The sequence below is a fragment of the Pelophylax lessonae genome (genome assembly GCF_965119305.1).
Source record: "Pelophylax lessonae genome assembly, chromosome: 6".
NCBI lineage: Eukaryota > Metazoa > Chordata > Amphibia > Anura > Ranidae > Pelophylax > Pelophylax lessonae.
Genome location: NC_138773.1, coordinates 97,045,440 through 97,067,256, shown reverse-complemented (window position 1 = coordinate 97,067,256; position 21,817 = coordinate 97,045,440). Strand labels below are relative to the sequence as shown.

Below are 21,817 nucleotides of genomic sequence, written 5' to 3'. Positions count from 1 at the left end.
ATAGAATATACGAAGTTGCATCAAACTCGCACTACATATTCACACTAAAAATTGCATCAAAATCACATTGCAGCAGTGTAAACCAAGCCTTACACAGTTTATAGATTCATCATGGTAACGCCCTTGTATTGAATGTCAGCAAAGGCGAATCTAAGAACTCAGAGAACGTAAGAGGCATCTGTATGGACTGAAATTTTGCTGATAGGAGAGAAAAAACCCCTCTTAACCACTTGCCGACCGCATACTGTATATATACGGCGGCAGAGTGGCTCTCCCAGGCAAAACCACGTATGCATACATCATTTGCCTGGGAGGAGCTAGGGGGCGAGCGCACGCCACCTGGGGTGCGCTCCCGCCCCCACTCATCAGCAGTGAAGCCGATGCGTGTGTCAGATGGCTCTGATTGCCGCCTGACACTCTCGATCGTTCCCTGCTGAGAGAGAAGGATGGTCGGCTGTTGTAAACACAGCCGACCGTCCTTCTCCCTGGGATGATCACAGAGCTCACGTGATCCTGCTATATAGGATCGCATGTCTCTATGGTCATCTCAGAAGCCCAACCCCCATACAGTTAGAATCACTCCCCTAGGGTCACATTTAACCCCTTAATCACCTATACTGTTAACCCCTTCCCTGCTAGTGTCATTATTACAGTAACAGTGCATATTTTTAGCACTGTTACCATGTCACTGGTACCTCCAAAAGTGTCAAAAATGTCAGTTAGGTGTCCGATCTGTCCGCCGCAATGTCGCAGTCCCGCAAAAAAAAATCGCATATCGCCGCCATTACTAGTAAAAAAAAAAAAAAAACATTAAAAATGACATAAATCTTTCCCGTAGTTAGTAGATGCGATAACTTTTGCCCAAACCAATCAAAATATGCTCATTGCGATTTTCTTTACCAAAAATATGTAGCAGAAAACAAATTGGCCTAAAATGTTAAAACATTTTGATTTTTAATTCTTTTTTTTTTTTGAGACTGTCATATAGCAGAATGTGAAAAATATTGTTTTTTTTTTTTTTCAAAATTGTTGCTCTTTTTGTGTTTATAGCGCAAAAAATAAAAATCGCGCAGGTGATCAAATACCACCAAAAGAAAGCTCTATTTGTGGGGAAAAAAAGACGTAAATTTTGTTTGGGGACAGCATCACACGACCGCCCAATTGTCCGTTAACCACTTTACGTGTGCTCACAGTAATACTACTGCGGCAGAGTGGCTCGTTATCGTCTGACGACGTAGTATTAACGTCGTCAGACACTCCCCCTTCTGGGCGGCGCTTGCGCGCTGCCGGAGGCTCGCTCCCGCTGTTTTCATTCACAGCGGGAGTCGGGCCAGGGGAGGAGCAGCGGCGATCGCCGCTGCTCTTACCCGATCGTCGGGGATCGAGTCTGGAGATCCGCCCGCTGTGTGTAAACACAGCGGGCGGATCTCCATAGTGACAGGGAGTGACAGATCGGACTGTTCAGCATAGCTGGACATCCGATCTGTCCATGACTCACTCAGTCACCTCCCCCCCTACACGTCAGTAAGCACCAGGCATACATTAACCCCTCCCTCTCCAATAAAATTAACCCCTTCCCTGCCAGTGTCATTTTTACAGTAACAGTGCATATATATATAGCACTGATTACTGCAGTAATGTCACTGGTACCCCCAAAAGTGTCAAAAATGTCAGTCAAGGGTCCGATCTGTCCGCCGCAATGTCGCAGTCCCGCAAAAAAAAAATCGCAGATCGCCGCCATTACGCCTTAGTTCCCTTTGTTAGTAAACGCAATAACTTTTGCGCAAACCAATCAAAATACGCTTATTGCGATTTTTTTTACCAAACATAGGTAGCAGAAAACAAATTGGCCAAAAATTTTTTAAAAAATTGGTTTTTACATCTTTTTTGGGGGGAATTTCATATAAAAAAATGTTAAAAATATTGTTATTTTTTCAAAATAAACGCTCTTTTTGTTTATAGCGCAAAAAGTAAAAATCGCACAGGTGATCAAATACCACCAAAAGAAAGCTCTGTTTGTGGGAAAAAAAGGACGTAAATTTCGTTTGGGTACGGCGTCGCACGACCGCGCAATTGTCAGTTGAAGTCGCACAGTGCCGAATCGCAAAAAGTGGCCTGGACGGAAGACAGCAAAATCCTCCGGTGGTAAAGTGGTTAAAGTAACACAGTAACAGATAATTATTTGGATATTGTATAATTTTTTTATTTTATATTGTTTTGTCCCTTTGTTGAAAGGACGTTTGGAATGTTCGTTTTTATGCACATATTGAAATAAAAAGAATTTAAAAAAAAAAAAGTAACGCAGTGCTGAATCGCAAAATAGGGCCTGGTCATTAAGGAGGCAAATCCTTCCGGTCCAAAACTTGTTGGATCGTAGTTAAAGGCGGGGCTGTTACCTTTTTTTTTTGTGACTGTAATCTCAGCAGTTGAGATCTTGTCACCAGAGCCCCAGAAATAAAAAAAAGGCAGTGGATGATACAATCTTCCAACGTCCACTTACACCTAAAACATAGGATTTATAGTCTAACCCTTTAAACCCTTAGCCAAAAATGTGTATAAAACAAAATGTACAACTTACGTCGCTCAACTCCTGGAGGTAGGTGATCCTGTGCCCAGACTGTCAACATGGTCAGCAATACCAAAATGAAGCCAAAACTGTTCATTGTTGCTGCTGGAAAACCAATGCTATGTGTACAATGACTGTTGCAGGAATCAAGTCCTTGAAAAGTCTAAAAAGTAGCTAGACTAGAAGACCTGATTCTAAAATTACAAGCCGGCAACCTCCACCGCCCACCTGCTAAGCTGCTGTCACCACAGTAACAATGCATAGAAAAGACAACAATCTGTTAGCACTTCAACCTGTTTGATCACGGCAGTGTTTAGGAGAACGAGCCTGGAATGAGGAACTGTTAAACAAAAGGTTTTCTTATGGTGGACATACACTATACGAAAAATCAGCCGAAATTCAGTCATTTGGACAGTTGGTTCATTTTTCGGCCAGTTAATGGGCACAAATTGGTTGTGACGTTTTTGAGCTAAAAAACCCAAGGACAAGTTTGGAAAATTTTCTGCCGAATGAACGATAAATTGAAAGGATAATGTATTTCTTGCCCAAACTGTTTGAACTAGGTATATGTGAATAAACAAACAAAAAACGGATTGATTTATATCCATTGAAAAATTTACCGATCATTACATGATGGCACGATCGTCTGCTCTCACAGCCGAGTGTTCGTTTTTCGATAATGAGTTTAAACGATTTTTCGTATATCTTATGGCCAGCATTAGAGTATGGGTTCACAGGCACCTAATAATTCATATTTCCAAAGTCATATTTTTTGCCAAGAAATGAAGAAGAGAAGGGCCGGAGATGTAGATGAATAATTCTCAATGCAGGACACCATAGGGCAATTGGATGGGCAAGCATGCAAGAGGTTCACTTGGGCTCCATGCACACTAGGCATCACAAATGCCGCTTTTTAGGGAGTTTTACTTTTTTTTTTTTCTACCCCCTGTGTTACCCTATGTTTCCATGCACACATAGGCGTTTACAAGCGTTTAGAGGCAGGGGAACATAGAGGCAAAAATGTAAAACCCAATGCCAAAATGCTTAAAGGAGATATACAGTCAAAGCTGGTTTACAGGAGTGCAGTTTGTTTTGACCCGTTTTCAGCGGAGAGCGGTCTGAAATAAGCATCCTGCTGACATCACAGAAGTCAGTCCAGGCACCGCGTCATCGCGACAATGGAAGTTGGGATCCGCCAGGTGCCTGGACCGAGATCCAACTCAGCCTCTCAGTGAGCCATGGGGAGCCTGAGCTGGCAGCTTCCCGCCCCCTCCCCAGCCCAGCGCTCCAGTGAGCGAGGAGGGGGCAGAGCAGAGATCTGCTGACTGACAGTTGACAGAGCTGTGAGAACCAAGCAATCGGCGGTGTTCGATCATTTGGTTCTCAGTGTAGAGGTTCCGGGGGACAGATGCTGCATCCACCTAGGTAAGCATAAAAGTGGAAAAAACATTTAAACCCATACTTTTCTTTTGATGCACCTGAATGTGTCTAAAACACCTAACTGCGTTTGAAAAAAAGCAACTTTAGGTGCGTTTTTAAGGCTGCCAAAAGAAAGCCATTTAGAAAAATTGTAGTGTGCATCAGACCTTTATTTACTGAACAACTAAAGGAAAAACCTTTGTTTTTTTGGTTTTGGATAGAGCAGAGTGAGATAAGAACACCTATAAGGTTTTGTTTTTTGCTGTCATGTCCCCCCTATAGAGATTCACACTGTCTTGGAGTTGTAATTTGTCCTGTTTACTATTATCACTGAGGCTTTGTGTACATAATCCAAGTGTGCATTTCCTCGCTTTGTGTGTAGAGCAGCCCATTCATTTCAAAGGGCTGCCTTAAGCTTAAAATGTTACTAAACCCACAACAATAAAATAAGTCTGTATAAGCAGTAAAGCATGCCTGTTATACCCACTGTGGAACCTAAGGGGTTAATCTCCTGCGTTGTGTAAAAAGGCTGTGTGATCCTGTGTTCTCCGATCCTCTCCTTCTTCCACTGTCCCCAATATATTTCCAAATAATACAGAGTCCCACCCGGCTGCGCTGAAGATCTCCCTGGGCAAGGGAAAGGAAATATTAGGCACAATGCTGTCTTCCAGAAAGGCTTGATACACGTGACCGTCTCTCCCCCTGTGAGTCCCTAGGTGTTCTGATGTACTCACACTGTTCTCCTTGCTGCTCCTTAGGTAAGATTCCTTTCAAACCGTAATGCTGTCAGGATCCTCCCAAGCCAGCCCGAGGCAGAGTTACCCCCAGCACGGGGGGGCTCAGCACTCCATCTTCCACCTGACAACCCTGCTAGGCCTAACTTGTCCATATGTAAGGGCTGGTTTAGCCACACTGCCAGGCCCACTGCCTGGGGATTGGCCAAGTTCTCCTAAGTATGCAGATCAACCCTCCTGCCTACTGCCCACTAACTTCTAGAAATTTCTCCAAACTTCTAGAACCAGGTAGAAGCACCAAAGACCTGCCTGTATGAGTCATCCAGCCTGACCTACAGTAAACCTTTGACCCAATTTTGACTCACAAGTTAACTGTGAGTCAGAACATAAATTTGCCTACACTCACACTAATAGCACACTAGAGGGTGCTACACATGAATAAAAAATTTGTGGCGCTAATCATCCTGTAAAATTTCATGCGAATGGGGCCAAAAGGCTATTTTCTCTCCAGGTTGAATATTCTTTATTCATACAGAATATAAATAGGCTCTCCTCCCTTTTTTCTCTCTGGTGTTCTTCGCACACCCTGCTCCCTCCAGAACAACCCCATACACCCTACATATTCCACCCCCCCCCCCCCCACACACGATAAACCCTGCACTGTCTAGAATCTCCACATAAACTCTGCATCATATAGCATCCCACATATACCTTGTACCCTCCAGAAGATTTCCTGATACCCCCTGCCTCTTCCATAATCCTCCCATACACCCTGCATTATATGAATTTATACAAGGACATACATTACATCTAATGCAATCTTGGCTCACTGATGACTGGCTGGGTCTGATATACGTCCTTCTGGTGTGTTTGTCCCTCACCCTTTCTCTTCTTTTTCCTGGGCAAATAACAAAAGGCAGCAACTACACAGGTACCACACTAATATAAGATAGGCCAGATTTTTAACTGCATAAGCGCCACCCCAATAAATAATGGGCAGTCGTCATGTTTTCTTTCTAGTGCCCCCCCTCCCCCATTCAACCTGCCCTCTCCTGCAGCCCTACCATACACTCTGCATTCTTCAGAATTTTCCACCATACACCCCACAATCTTCAGAGTTCCACACTGTTCATGCTGGACCCTCCAGAATACCCTCATATACTACGCATCCTCTGGAACCGTTCCCCCTTTACACACTGCATTCTCCAGAATCCCACCATTGTACACGATGCATCCTCCAGAATCTCCTCATCCACCATGTTTTTTCCAGAATTCCACCATCATACACCCTGCATCCTCCAGAATGACCTTCATCCACCATGTTTCTTCCAGAATCCCACCATCCTCTAACCTGCATCCTCCAGAATCCCCTCATACACCACGTTTCTTCCAGAATCGCACCATCATACACCCTGCATCTGCCAGAATCCACCCTATTTTTACCCTAATCACTACCCCCTAGCTGAAACATGAAATTAAAGGCACAGTCCACCTTTTGAGAAAAGTCTTTAAAAAAGAAGTATGGTTTTGCTTTTTTTTGGAATCATACTTACCTAGGTGAATGCAGCATCTGTCCCCCACTGGCTACAAACACTGCTAATTGCTCAGTTCTCAGTGCTCCGTGAGTAGAGAGCCGGTGACTATCAGTCACCGGCTCTCTGCTCTGTCTAATGCCCCTCACTCACTGGAGTGCTGGGCTGTGGAGTGGAAGGGGAGAGAGGCGCTAGCCCAGGCTCTCGGCAGCGATGAAATTTAAAACTTCCTAAAAAGGTACCTCTTACTATGGACAACAGGCAAAGTTCTTGTAAAGAAGCTCTCTGAATGAGCAGTCTTTGGCCCTAGCATTTCAGCTGGCTAGCGCTGGGGCTCAGTCTTTACAGTGGTGCACATGCGTACAGTCCCGGTAAAGTATTATAATAAATAAAATAACGCTACTAGTTATATGTACAGTACAAAAAGTGTAGCTTCTGACTTTTAATAAACACACGCTCACCTGTCCCACGATCCAGCAATGTGGCTGTCCGAAGCCTCGATCCTCTCGGTGGCGCCGACATCACTAATGTGGGCACCTGGCTGTGACAGCTGGGTGCACACTGAAAATGCGCGAGTCACGCTGCGCATCTTGAATGACCGGGCAATCTTCTGGGACCTCTGACGTGTCCCAGAGGATTGCAGGGAGGGAGAGGAAAACTTCCGCTCAAAACGCTGCGGCCCTCCGAGTGGAAATGGGAGCAGGTACCTGTCAAAACTAGGTACCCGCTCCCCCCCAAAAAAATGACATGCCAAATATGGCATGTAAGGAGTACTTAAAGCAGAAGTTTCACTTTTGGGTGGAACTCCGCTTTAACATACAAAGAGTTATACTAAATAGTGATAATACCACCAGAAGTGAACATATATACCCATATATACAGCTGCACTGTCATTACTTCCAAATACATACACTTATACAGATTATCCTGGGATATTAATGAATGATCATCCGTTTTTTTTGCATGGTAGCACAATTGTATGAACAGCGATTGTGAACAATTTGTATTTTTTTATGGATTGTTACTTTGTATATAGTCTCAGTTAGGCTTAGTGCCGGTTCACACTTCTGCGATGCGGGAACGCTGCGAATATACAGCTTGTTCCCGTATCACATCCGCACCCCTGGCAGTTCACACTGCCATATGCGATACGCAGGGGGTGTCAATTAAAAGTTAACGACACCTCCAGATAAGATTGCATATCTCAGTGCGATCTGAAAGTTCGCACAGAATCGGATCGCACTAGTGTGTACCACCATGCAATCCGATTCTGCTGCGGACCAAAAAAAAAAAGGTCCTGTGCGTCTTTTAGTGCAATTGTGGTGCGAATTCAGCCATACAAACTGTATGGCTGAATTTGCACCGCACAGAGATCGCATGTAATTTTAGTAGCAGTGCACTCCGAATTACCGGTACATGCAATCTCTGTGATCGCACAAATGTGAACCGGCACTGAATTCACACATACAACTAAACGCAGCGTGTTTTTCATGCGTCATGTATAGTGCAGCCTATTCATTGCAATGGGGTGCCCTATGTGCAAGCAACACAAAAGACGCACCTGAATTAAAAAAATAATAATGCCCCACACCAAACCACAGGGTACTGCATCACCATGTAGAGTGGCACTTACATTTCCAGATGCATGGTGTGCCATCAATAATCAGTCATGTGAGGGCTGCATTCGTTTTCTGTACTGCTCTCATAGCACTGTCATACATTCCACACTCATCTCCTGCACAGCCTGCCATCATACCCTCCTCTCCTGTATTCAGTACCCACCATCATACCCTCCTCTCCTGAACAGCCTGCCATCATACCCTCCTATCCTGTACTCAGTACCCACCATCATACCCTCCTCTCCTGTACTCAGTACCCACCATCATACCCTCCCCTCCTGCACAGCCTGCCATCATACCCTCCTCTCCTGTACTCAGTACCCACCATCATACCCTCCTATCCTGTACTCAGTACCCACCATCATACCCTCCTCTCCTGCACAGCCTGCCATCATACCCTCCTCTCCTGTACTCAGTACCCACCATCATACCCTCCTCTCCTGTACTCAGTACCCACCATCATACCCTCCCCTCCTGCACAGCCTGCCATCATACCCTCCTATCCTGTACTCAGTACCCACCATCATACCCTCCTCTCCTGTACTCAGTACCCACCATCATACCCTCCCCTCCTGCACAGCCTGCCATCATATCCTCCTCTCCTGTACTCAGTACCCACCATCATACCCTCCTCTCCTGTACTCAGTACCCAGCATCATACCCTCCTAACCTGCACAGCCTGCCATCATACCCTCCTCCTCTGTATTCAGTACCCACCATCATACCCTCCTATCCTGTACTCAGTACCCACCATCATACCCTCCTCTCCTGCACAGCCTGCCATCATACCCTCCTCTCCTGTACTCAGTACCCACCATCATACCCTCCTCTCCTGTACTCAGTACCCACCATCATACCCTCCCCTCCTGCACAGCCTGCCATCATACCCTCCTCTCCTGTACTCAGTACCCACCATCATACCCTCCTCTCCTGCACAGCCTGCCATCATACCCTCCTCTCCTGTACTCAGTACCCACCATCATACCCTCCTCTCCTGTACTCAGTACCCACCATCATACCCTCCCCTCCTGCACAGCCTGCCATCATACCCTCCTCTCCTGTACTCAGTACCCACCATCATACCCTCCTCTCCTGTACTCAGTACCCAGCATCATACCCTCCTAACCTGCACAGCCTGCCATCATACCCTCCTCCTCTGTATTCAGTACCCACCATCATACCCTCCTCTCCTGAACAGCCTGCCATCATACCCTCCTCTCCTGAACCGCCTGCCATCATACCCTCCTATCCTGTACTCAGTACCCATCATACCCTCCTAACCTGCACAGCCTGCCATCATACCCTCCTCCTCTGTATTCAGTACCCACCATCATACCCTCCTCTCCTGAACAGCCTGCCATCATACCCTCCTCTCCTGAACCGCCTGCCATCATACCCTCCCCTCCTGTACTCAGTACCCATCATACCCTCCTATCCTGTACTCAGTACCTACCATCATACCCTCCTCTCCTGTACTCAGTACCCACCATCATACCCTCCCCTCCTGCACAGCCTGCCATCATACCCTCCTCTCCTGTACTCAGTACCCACCATCATACCCTCCTCTCCTGTACTCAGTACCCAGCATCATACCCTCCTAACCTGCACAGCCTGCCATCATACCCTCCTCCTCTGTATTCAGTACCAACCATCATACCCTCCTCTCCTGAACAGCCTGCCATCATACCCTCCTCTCCTGAACCGCCTGCCATCATACCCTCCCCTCCTGTACTCAGTACCCATCATTCCCTCCTCTCCTGTACTCAGTACCCACCATCATACCCTCCTCTCCTGTACTCAGTACCCACCATCATACCCTCCTCTCCTGTACTCAGTACCCACCATCATACCCTCCTCTCCTGAACAGCCTGCCATCATACCCTCCTCTCCTGAACCGCCTGCCATCATACCCTCCTCTCCTGTACTCAGTACCCATCATACCCTCCTCTCCTGTACTCAGTACCCATCATACCCTCCTCTCCTGTACTCAGTACCCATCATACCCTCCTCTCCTGTACTCAGTACCCACCATCATACCCTCCTTCCTTTCCTGCACACACCACTATACTACTCTCCTATACATACTGCTCGTTCCTCTGTGGTCCATACTACCTTCCCTTATACCCTCCACATTCTATGACAGCCGTCTGTCACAAGCTTTCCCTATCTATCCTCATTCCTCCATACTCTACTACAGCCTCACAAGCTTCCCGCCCAGCTGCGTGATTACGTCACGGACATTTCTATACAGAGCGGCCTCTGCGGCTCTGTGACCATCAGCTGACCCGGGAGAGGAGTGTCGTCGGTTTTAGTTTCGGTGATCGAGAGAGTGTGAGGATACCGGAGCGGCCTGTGTGGTGAGTATGAGGTCCGGGAGGGGTCGGCTCCGTACCTGCTGGACGTGTGTTACACTGTATGAGGTGCTGTAGTGTTATGTATCCCTAGCACTGGTTTTCCAAACTACATGTACTGGGCCTTGTTTGCTGAGTTTTGGTATTCTGTGCTTTGCTGTCTGAGGCTTTTGTGCTTTTGGTTTTGGGGGTGACGTGGGGGGGCCCTTGCCTTGCCTCCTGGGTGTTGGGATGATGTGGGGGGGCCCTTGCCTTGCCTCCTGGGTGTTGGGATGATGTGGGGGGGCCCTTGCCTTGCCTCCTGGGTGTTGGGATGATGTGGGGGGGGCCCTTGCCTCCTGGGTGTTGGGATGATGTGGGGGGGCCCTTGCCTCCTGGGCGTTGGGGGGTGATGTGGGGGGGCCCTTGCCTCCTGGGCATTGGGGGGGTGACGTGGGGGGGCCCTTGCCTCCTGGGTGTTGGTGGGGGGGCCAATGCCTCCTGGGTGTTGGGGGGTGACGTGGGGGGGCCCTTGCCTCCTGGGCGTTGGGGGGGGGGGGTGACGTGGGGGGGCCCTTGCCTCCTGGGCGTTGGGGGGTGACGTGGGGGGGCCAATGCCTCCTGGGCGTTGGGGTGTCTTGCTGAGTTGTAGTGTGACTTGCAGGCCCTTGTTTGCTGGGTGTTGGGAGTCTTGTTGGGCATTGGGTTGACTTTTGGGTCCTTGCTTGCTGGACATTGGTGACTTGCTGGGTTGTGGGGTGACATGCAGGCCCTTCATTGCAGGGCATTGGGTTGACTTGCAGACTCTTGCTTGCTGGAAGTTGGGTTGACTTGCAAGCTCTTGTTTGCGTGGCGTTGGTGACTTGCTGGGTTGTGGGATGACTTGCAGGCCATTATTTGCTGGACTTTTGGAGACTTATGGGGAATTGCGTGCTGGCCATTGGGGTGACTTGGTGGCCCTTGCATGCTGGGCATTGGGGTTACTTGCGGGTCCCTGCTTGCTGGGGTTTGGGGTCACCTGCCGGCCCCTTGGTTGCCGGGGGTTTGGGGGTCACCTGCGGGCCCCTTGCTTGCTCGGGGGTTTGGGGGACTTGGCTAGGTGTCGGGAGACTGGCCTGCCCTTATTGGAAGTCAGAGCCTAGTTGGTAATGTGCTGATCCTTTTGCCATCTTGTGCCATGAAATATCAAAAACCCTGTACACTTGGGGGTTCTGGTTCAATTTGAAGCGTTCTATCAGCTTTAATTACTACAGCATTCTATAAACCATTATTTTACCTATTTCCCAGTATTGAATGATCAAATCTTGAAATTGGGGTTGAGATCAACTTAAACGAACTTTTCACTGGAACTACAGTGCTTTAATTTACCTGACACTTGGAAACAATTGCACAAATGCTGCAGTTGTAGGCTGGTGGAAGAATCCAGAATTTTAAACTGAAATGCTTAGTATATGGCTACTGTTAGGGACACTTTGCCTGACGTCGGCAGTTTTCAGATGCGGCGTACATTATAGTTTCATTCCTGCATATTTTCATGCAAACCTATAAAAGCAATCAGGCGATTCCACAGTCGCTGAGATAATCTTTACTTGATAGCTGGATATAATGAACAATACTGCAGCTGTTAGTTTGTTTTAACCCCTTGAGTGCTGGTTCACATTAGTACGATCAGAGATCGCATGTAATTTGGAGCACACTGCTCCTAAATTGCATGCGATCTCTTTGTGGTGCAAATTCAGCCATACAGTTTGTATGGCTGAATTTGCACCGCAATTGCACTAAGACGCACAGGACCCTTTTTTTTTGGTCCGCAGCAGAATCGGATCGCATGGTGGTTCACACTAGTGTATCCGATTCTGTGCAAACTTACAGATCGCACTGCGATATGTGATCTTATCTGGGGGTGTTGACTGTTAATTGACACCCCCAGCGTATCGCATATGGCAGTGTGAACTGCCAGGGGTGCGGATGCGATGCGGGAACGTGCTGTATATTAGTGTTCCCGCATCACACAAATGTGAACCGACATTTATATAAACGTACCTTAGTAGGCACTAGGCAGGGGGGGGTGGGTTAAAGAAAAATTTCACCCCTGAGTGCAGCCCACCTGAGATAACTTCCTCAGCCATAACCCAATGATCTTTCCTGTCTGGATGGTGTTTTGAAAACTGCACATATGTGCTGAGGCCCCATTTATTCCTGTGATGTGTTCTGAGGCACCATTGAAAGCCACCACGAATGCTACTTGTCCTTAGGAATCAATGGCCTATGACCTGTGCGTTTCAAAAAAAGGAAAAGGCTAAGGCAGTGTCAGGGGAAAGATAGCTTGAGGCAAGTATTATCCCAGGTGGGGAATTTAGTAATAACCAACATCACTAAGGCCCCATTCACACTTGTCATGCAACTTTAGACCTCAAAGTTGCATGAACCAAGTTGTTCCCCATGGTTTCCAATGATAACTATTCATATATGCGTTAAAGTTGCAGCAACTTTAGTTCATGCACTACTTTCCGACTTCCGACGTCCATGCAACTTGAGAGCCATAGACTTTAATGTTAACCCTCAGAAGTTGTATGAAAGTCCTGCCTGAGTGTTATACAATTCAACTTGTGTGCAATGGTTGTCAATTATCACTGGTCAAAGGCAAAGTTGTATCCAAGTTGCACGCATCCAAAGTTGCACTCCAAAGTCTGTGCAACTTTGGAGTTGGTACTAGTGTGAATAGAGCCTTAGGCCCCTTTCACACTATCTGTCCGTCGGACGGATTCCGTTTTTCTCAGCGGGGGATCTAGCCGCCGATCCCCCGCTGAGCAGGAGGATGACAGCTGTGTCTCCGCGCTGTGTGCGGAGACACAGCTGTCAGTTCCCCATGCATATTAAAAAAGAATAGCGCACACATGCAAAAGAATTACTACCAAATTTGAAGACAATCCATAAATAAAAATGGGGGTTTGGCCCCATCATATGGCCATATAGTGCTCAAGCCCACCACTACGTCAAAGTACCCCATTATCAGTGGGTCCTACACTATCCATAAAAAAGAGATGAATCCAGCCTTTCTAACCCTTGGAGACAACACTCCTTGCTGGGAAAGATGTGCAAATGCACTACAGGGGACTCCTCCTATATCCACTTGATAGTGGACACCGATAGAGTACAGGTGTGTGTGTGGGGGGTGGGGTGGGTTGCTCAACCTCGGTAGTCTGGTCAGACCGAATACATAATAAACAAGCAAAAAAATGTTTTGCTTGTTTAAAAAAAAAATTTTTGCTTGTTTTTTTGTTAGTTCCCCATGCATCTCTATGGGGGAAATCGGATGGGAATGGACCGTCGGTCCGTTCTCATCCGATCCGCTGAACGGATGGAAAATAGGGTTTCCATCCGTCCAGATTTGACGGATCGGATGTCAGCAGACATGTCTCCGCAGACATCCGATCCCCCATAGAGATGCAAGGGGGGACCGTTCAGATCCGCCAAAAAAACGGACAGACGGATCTGAACGGTCCACCTGTGTGAAAGGGGCCTAAAGGTGAAGCTTTCCTTAAAATTTGATTTAAATCACTAGTAAAAAGGTCTTGAGTTAAATCAATTCAATTTAACCACCTGCCTACTGGGCACTTAAACCCCCTTCCTGCCCAGGCCTATTTTTAGCTTTTAGCGATGTTGCACTTTAAACAATTGCACAGACATGCAACACTGTACCAAAATGACATTTTTATAATTTTTCACACAAATAGAGCTTTCTTATGGTGGTATTTAATCACTACTGGGGGTTTATATTTTTTGCTAAACAAACAAACAAAAGACCGAAAATTTTTGAAAAAAAAAAAAAAAGTTTTCATAGTTTTGTTCTCCTTCATTGATGTGCACTGATGAGGCGGCAGTGGCGCTCTCTGTTCTGGACCGATGTGTGTTCTGCTTTTTTGGGGGGTTTTTTTTTCTCCTCATGTGATCAGCTGCCATTGCCTGAAAGCTGATCATGTGGTAAGGGGCTGGGATCAACTCCTTACTCCGACCTATGATCAGCCAAGTCTCATGGACTCGCTAACCACAGAGCGAGCCAACTCATGCACAGGAGGATGTACATTGACGCTCTCCCTGCAATTTAGGTCCACGCTGTAGCCGTCTTTCGGCTATAGCGTGGGCAGGAAGGGGTTAAATCATAATTTTTAAAGAGCAACTGTCAGCTCTGTCCTACAGCGACTCCTCCTGTGACCTGCTGTTGACTCACCGACCGTCCCATTCACTTAAATGGGATGGCTGGTGATGCGGCAGTGACACAAGGTGAGGCACGTGGTGGCAGGTGAGTGGATGCCTGCTCCCATCATGGATCTGAAATGACAGGTGCTCTTCAAATGTAAGGACTTATTCTTGCTGGTAGTGTGAAATTGTGTGAATACATCAATGCAGTGCATGTTATCTCAGCTTGCAGAGCTTGGATTCATTAAATGAGTTTACCAAAAATGTCCCTCAACCAGGAGGAAACCTTTGCTGGATTTACGGCCAGGTGGGGCTTCCCAGAGGTGGATCTTTTTGCGAACCAAATAAACAGCAAAACAGAGGTTTTTTTCTTTCCTAAATCCAAGGAATCGGTCCCTGGGGATCAACGCTTTTGCGAATCCCTGGCCATTCGGCCTCTGCTATGCCTTTCCTCCTATCACACTAATCATGGAAGTCCTCTGGTAATTCCTCTTGGAGGACACCAACTTGATTCTAATAGCCCCCTCTTGGCACAAAAGGCCACGGTATTCATGTCTACAGACACTAGCCTCAGAACCTCCAATGGCTCTTCCAGGGGTTTTCAGCCAAAGTGGTGAAGACCCTTATTAGTTCAAGAAAGCCTACCACTAGAGCTATATACTGCAAAGTTTGGAATAGATTTAATTCTTGGTTGTCAGAGAATCAAATATTATTCCCTAATGTTCCGTCTGTTTTGGATTTTTTTCAGGAGGGTGCCGACAAAGGTCTATCCCTTAGTACCCTAAAAGTGCAGGCTGCGGCCATTAGTGTTTTTCTCCAGTACTCCCTTCTGGAAAAACCCTTCATAACTAGGTTTTTTTAGAGCAGTTGCCTGATCTAAACCAAAAGTAGTCAGGTCTCAAGTAGGACATGAATTATCTCTAGTTCTTCAAGCCTTGGTGACTGTTCCTTTTGAGCTTCTGAAGGATTTGTCAATAAAGTTACTCACACTGAAGACTGTGTTCCTAATTGCAGTTAAGTCAGCTCCTAGGATCAGTGAATTACAGGCCCTCTCAATTGGAGAACCTTTCCTTATGATTTTTAATAATAGAGTAGTGTTAAAAACCGCTCCAGGTTTTTTACCTAAGGTAGCCACTTCCTTTCATAGATCACAGGATATTGTACTACCAACTTTTTTGTAATACTCCAGAAAATGACAAAGAAAGGAGTTTTAATTTTTTGGATGTCAGAAGGGTTCTTCTAGCCTACCTGGAGGTGACCAAAACCTTTAGGAAGTCTGAAACCTTATTTGTAGTATTTTTTGGAATATGGGTAATGGAGCCTCTAAAGCCACCATAGCTAGGTGGATAAAGCCGGCAATTACTGAGGCCTACAAAGTCAGCAATCATGTTCCACCTTATCAACGTACATTCAACAAAAGCCTTGTGTGCGTCCTGGGCCGAAAAGGGCTGGTGCCTCACCGGAACAAATCTGTAAGGCAGCTACCTGGTCTAAATTTTCGACCTTAGTTAGACCTTATCGCCTGGAACTCCTCTCCTCTCAGGAGTAGGCGTTTGGTCGAAAGGTGCTCCAGGCAGTAGTCCCTTCCTAATCTGGTAAGTTCTGGCTCAACGTTTCATGGGCTGTCCTGGAAGACGACTTGAGAAAAGCGAGTTACTCACCGGTAACTCCTTTTCTGAGAGTCTTCCAGGACAGCTGGATTCCCACCCGGTAATGCCTTATGTATTATGCATAGGTTTTACAGGATGTTCTACGGTTTTCGAGAATACTGAAGGGTGAGGACTAGAGGACCGCCTTTTATCTGGTGGGGTTAATGTGTTTCCTGTCCTGGTAGGAGGAGCCCTAGGTCTCATGGGCTGTCCTGGAAGACTCAGAAAAGGAGTTACCGGTAAGCCTAAAGCCCCGTACACACGTACCGATTGTCGGCCGTAAATATTCAGCTGACGACCGATCGGCCGATTGTAGGCTTGTTAGTATGATGCTGCCGACAGCGCATTTTCGGCCGAACAGAATCTGTCGTGCAGACTTTAAAATATTTGTTGGCCATCACCAGAACGGCCGATTGTTCGCCAGTCAGTACAGATTTCGGCCGACAGACAGCAGATTAGCAAGACTGGGCATGCTCAGAAAAGAAAAAAGACAAGGAAAGTTAACCATCACATGACATCACTTCTGCAGTCGGCTGTTGTTGGCCGACAAAATTCGTGAAGTCTTTTGCAGTTTTCAACACACGACAGCCCTGGACAAAAGACGGCCGATCGTTCGGCCGACGATCAGTACGTGTGTATGGGGCTTTACTCAGCTTTTTTTCCTCTTCATTATTTTGTTTCTGTGAAAACTATAATCAAGTGCCGGACTGGTCAACAAACTGGATAATCTAGATCCTTAGGGCCCCCCAGTCCTGCCAGCAGGCACGCACAGACTGCAGGTTGGCCGCGACATAGCCCCCCTGGACGGGGGCTGGCCTGCCAGTTAAACGTCTCACGAGGACGAATACGAACTGGCTTCGGTCTGAGTCGCAGCATATCCTCCTGGCTGACAGCACCCACATTTAAGATGGAGCGGTGTCCTGTCCGGAGCGGTGCCCACCCTGTTCCTGGTGTGGTAAGTAGCTGCCCCCCCCCACTACCCCTGGAGGGTCTTGGCATAGATGTGGGCCCCCTCCCTGGGATGGACGGACCCCCGGGTTCCCCCCCTTCCCCCCCCCTTCCCTCTTAGAGAGTAAAGGCCCGTACACACGTACCGATCGTCGGCCGAAAAGCGTCGGCCGACGACCGATCTGCCGATTGTAGGCTTGTTAGTATGATGCCTCCGACAGCCGTCAGTGCACATTCTGCCGATAAGAATCTGTCATGCAAGCATTAAAATTTTTGTATGCCGACACCAGAGCGGCCGATTGTTCGCCAGTCAGTACAGAATTCGGCCGACAGACCGCAGGTTTGCAAGACTGGACATGCTCAGAAAAGAAAAAAACACAGGGAAAGTTAACCATTACATGACATCACTTCTGTAGTCGGCGGACAAAATTCTTGTGCTGTCTTTGCACTTTTCAACAGACACCGACAGCCCGGGGACAAAAGACGGCCGATCGTTCGCCGACGATCAGTACGTGTGTACGGGGCTTAACGCTTCTGTGAATGGGCAAAGAGCTGGATTGATACAGGACTTGGGAGTAGTATTTTGGGGAGGGTGGGTTGGTTAACAGGTCATTAGGGCATTTGTTTATTGTAATACAAGTGGAGCTCCACACTAAGGGGGTAGCTCTGCTTGCTTGCACCCTCCACTACCACATTTGGCACTTTGGGTGGAGGGGAGCCCTCTTCTGAGTCAGACTACTGAAGCGATCTGAGAATATTTGACCCTGCCTCCCCACCACCCCCCTGCAGTGTTCTGGGACACACACACAGGTCCCAGAATACTGCAGGACCATTCATTAAGCACAGCACGACACCAGCTGTAAAGCTAGAAGTCTTCACTGCTGGTTTTCCTTAAGGTGGGCGGTAACGGGTTTCGGAGCATGCGTGCGGCCCTCCAGTGAGGTATGCGCTTCACCGCTGCCTCGATCTGACTGAGTCCCCTGATTGGTTCTCCCCTAGTGTCATCTCCCGGCTGCTGGCCAGCCTCAGTGACTGAAACACCGCGGACACGAAGGACGCCGAGCTATGAAGATACACTTACCTCCCATGTAAGTTTTTTTTTTTTTTTTTTTTTTTTTTTATGTGTCAATAAAATTATTTACATCTGCTACACTGAGTGGTGCTACACTGAGTGGTGCCTTTCTCTCTTTTCTGTGGGACTGCTGCTTTCGGCCTAACAAAGAGCTGCCCTCGATGTAAGCGCTGCATCTGTGCCATCCATACCAGTCCGGCTGCACCTTATCCATCATGACTGCCTGAACTGAAGCTTTATCCCCAAGCAGGAGCGCCCATCAAAACTTTTTTTCTTTCTCCAGTAATTCGAATATAGCTAATATTGGTTAAATTACAATAGTTACATAGACATTTCATGAAACATTGGGTCATGATTCATGAATACTTACTTGAAGTCATGGAATTTTATTGGTAAAAATGTGTACGAACCCTGGTATTTGTAGTTGCTGACTTTTTACATTTCTCTTGGGAGACTGGAGCTCTTCTCTCGTGTTTCAAAACCTTGTGACTTTAGAACCACTTTATATGAATAAAAGCTGACTGCTGTAAGCAACCCCTGCATTGTATGCTTTGTCACAAAGCCTGTAAGGCATTCTTGCTGGACAGCTTCACCCGCTTGTAAAGGTATAGAAAAGGTATAAATGCCTGTAAAATGGGGATCAGATTTTTACCATCATACAGTTACTAGAATACAACATTTTTGCTATAGATGCGTGGTGATTTTTTTTTTTTTTTTTGTCATACATCACGTCTCGACAAACCCCGAATCTTGTTGGTGACTAGAATTAGCGGCCTGGCGCCTGGGTTACACTGAGGTGGGTGTCTTGTCGCCAGACATCCAAAGTCTGCTGCGAGGTGCGGGAGTCTCCCGCATGCGGGCTGCGGCTCCCTGACACCCGCAAGTGCCGCGCAATGTCCCGGCTGTCTGTCAGCTGTGACCGAACGGAGCCGATGCTTCCTGTATAGTTCCGGCTCCGTCCTGAGACAGGCGGAGTGATATCAAATGCACTCCGCCTGTAAGAGGATAGATACAGGAAGCATCAGCTCTGCATGCTTCCTCCAGCGCCGATCCTCACACTCTCATCCAGCAGTACCCGCCAGCAGTAAGTCACATGTGCTAGGGGTGCAACTAGCCCCTAGCACATAATTGTAAATATCCTAGCATGTGCAGTGTTTTTGACTCCTACCACCATGACCACTTCATATCACTGAAGTGTTCATGGTGGTTGGAGTGTTTTTCTTTAATATCTCTCAGGAGAAGTAAACAAAGTTCACACAGGTCAAATGCCGGGCAACATCAACCGGTTCATTAAAAACTGGCAATCCATTGGGCCCGTGTGTATGGCAGCCGGTCCCGCAGAAGCCGGCCATTCGGCATGCGCGAACAAAAACTGGCTCCTAACTTTAGATGGCTCCTAGATTTCAAGCAAATTTGTCAAGCCCTGTCATACATATCTGCCTGGAATTAAGCTTAAAGCAGAGCTCCACCTAAGAAGGGGAAGCTCCGCTTGTTGCCTCCAACCCCCCCCCCCCCCGTCTACTGCCACATTTGGCACCTTTTTAGGGTTTTGACAAATGCCTGCTCCCACTTCCGGCTGACTTTGCTGCGGTGACCTCAGCCGGAAGTTCGGCCCCCCTCCTCCTTTCCCCGCCGCCAGGCCGTTCCCATGCATGTGCAGTAGGTAACACCTCTAAATCCACAAGGCTTCACTGCCGGTTTCCCTTAGCCGAGTTGGAAAAACGTCTCAGGTGAAGACATTGCTGGATTCCTGGATATTTAGGCTCGATTCACACTAGGGCGACCTGTGAGGCGACCTGGTCACCTCACAGGTCGCCGCAGGTCGCCTCCCATAGGGAAGCTGCGGACCCGTTCTAATAGGAGCGACACAAGTCGCTCCGACCTAGAAAAAGGGTCCGGAGCTTCTTTGGGGCGACCAGGAGGCGACCGCCATAGACTTCAATGTTATGAAGTCCATGGCGGCCGCTCCGAGGTCGCGGCGCGCTGCTCGCACCGCGACCTCGGAGGACGCCACCCGAAGTAGCGTCGCGGTAATGTGGCCCTGAAAAGTCAGCAGCTACAGTATTTGTAGCTGCTGACTTTTAATTTTTTTTTCTGAAGGAGCCTGGAGCTTCATTCATTCAATAACATGGACTATTTTTTTTTAATCCTGCTGCTAGTATTGATAAATAGATAGGGAAGTGCTGTATATCATATTTACTTGTGTTAAACTTGTTTTTTAAAAGCATTTCTTCAGTTACTTCCTTGTTTTTAGGGCAGGACAAATGTCGTGCATCCTTGGACAGTGGCAGCTGGTGCTCAAACAGAAAAATTGGCGCGCAAACAGAAAAATCTAATAGGCATTGCTTTGCAGCAAAAAACGCTGTAAAAAAAGTGCGTGACTTTGAGTTCACAAAAGTGTGAAAGGGGCCTTAAGTAATCAAGGTATAGCGTGCCCCCTTTCACTGCAGAGTGACCAGCGTGGCGTAGTGTGCCCCCCCCAGACCAGTGCACTTATCCTGATGCAGCGACGGCTTCTCCTCAGTCCCCCGGCGTCTCCTTGAGTCCTCCCGCCTCCGCCTCGGCCAATGGCATGGTTTTTGCCTTTCGGCCCAACAGGAAGCGGGTCTCGGACCCGCTTCCTGATTGGCCAGGAGGAGGATCCGAGTGACAATAGCGAATTTTCATTCGCTATTGTCACACAATGGGTGGGCTCGGGGCGAACTGCTCTGCGCCCCGGGTCCTCCCTTTTCTGAAGCCTATTAGAGCCTCTGGCTCTAATCGGGTGATTCAGAAAAAAAACAAAACCCCATTGAACTCCATGCGTCCGGCGCCCTGCATGTAAATTAGGCTCCCTCAACGCACCGGCCACCACTGTCCTTGGATCTCTTGTTTGTTGGCAGCCAATTTTACTACTGCTGACCCCTATAGTCCAGAGAAAAAAAAAAAACACTGATGTCCAGGGGGACACAGGGAGCAAATGCTTATCTTACTCCTATAATCCGTTACAATCAGCTCTATTCACACCGAACATGCAATACAGGGTTGAAGTAGTTGTAAACCTCAGACATGAAATATAAACAAAGCATATGCCTCTATAGTGTGTATCTGTCTCCACTGTGTAATTTGTGTCTGCTGCTTTTTTCTCTATCTGCATGAGTCACTTGTTACAAGTTTTCCTGGCACCAAGAGGAAAAATAAGTGAGCTCCAGCACACAACTTATGATTGACAGCCTCAGCTCTGTTGTGTGCTGTGTTATGGATGGGGGGTGGGGAGTTTGAGCCCGCATGGTGTGCCCCCCCCCCACAGCTGGTGGGGGACCCCAGAAGGGTGGGTTTGTGCAAAACTACTGCACATAGCAGGTAAGCATGGCATGCCTTTTTTTTTTTTTTTTTTTTTTTGGGAAGACAAAATGTAATCTCTACAACTGGACTTGGGCTCCATTTATCCAGACAACTGGAATTCCTTTGGGGGGGCCCCCCAGGTCACTAGAACTAGTGTCCCCATTGGAAGATTCCCCTCTCTTACTTTTCTGGGGACAACCCAAAATGTTGGATTTTCTTTCACTTTCAATGATAACGGTAAACAGGACAAGTAGGGGGAATCTCCTTAATGGGGACACAGATGGCAATAAAAACTGACAGGTGTTCTAATCCATCCCCACTCTAGCTAAAACAAAAAAAAAGTTTTTCCTTTAAGACTCGTACACACTATATAAGAAAATTGGGCCAACGTTTTGGTCCAATTTGTGTATAGTCTGTACACAAT

The 21,817-nt window shown here is 47.5% G+C and overlaps 1 protein-coding gene across 1 annotated transcript in view; it reads right to left on the bottom strand.

The window, feature by feature from the left end:
- LOC309557686 (uncharacterized protein) overlaps nt 1-2,779 on the bottom strand; it is a gene marked incomplete at its 3' end in the record, with an annotated part of 52,088 nt that extends 49,309 nt beyond the window's left edge. The window contains exon 1 of the mRNA XM_082260466.1: nt 2,579-2,779. Coding sequence (XP_082116592.1) covers nt 2,579-2,663 — 85 coding nt within the window. The 5' untranslated portion in view covers nt 2,664-2,779. The remainder of the gene's footprint in view (nt 1-2,578) is intronic.
- Between the last annotated feature and the right edge of the window lie 19,038 nt (nt 2,780-21,817).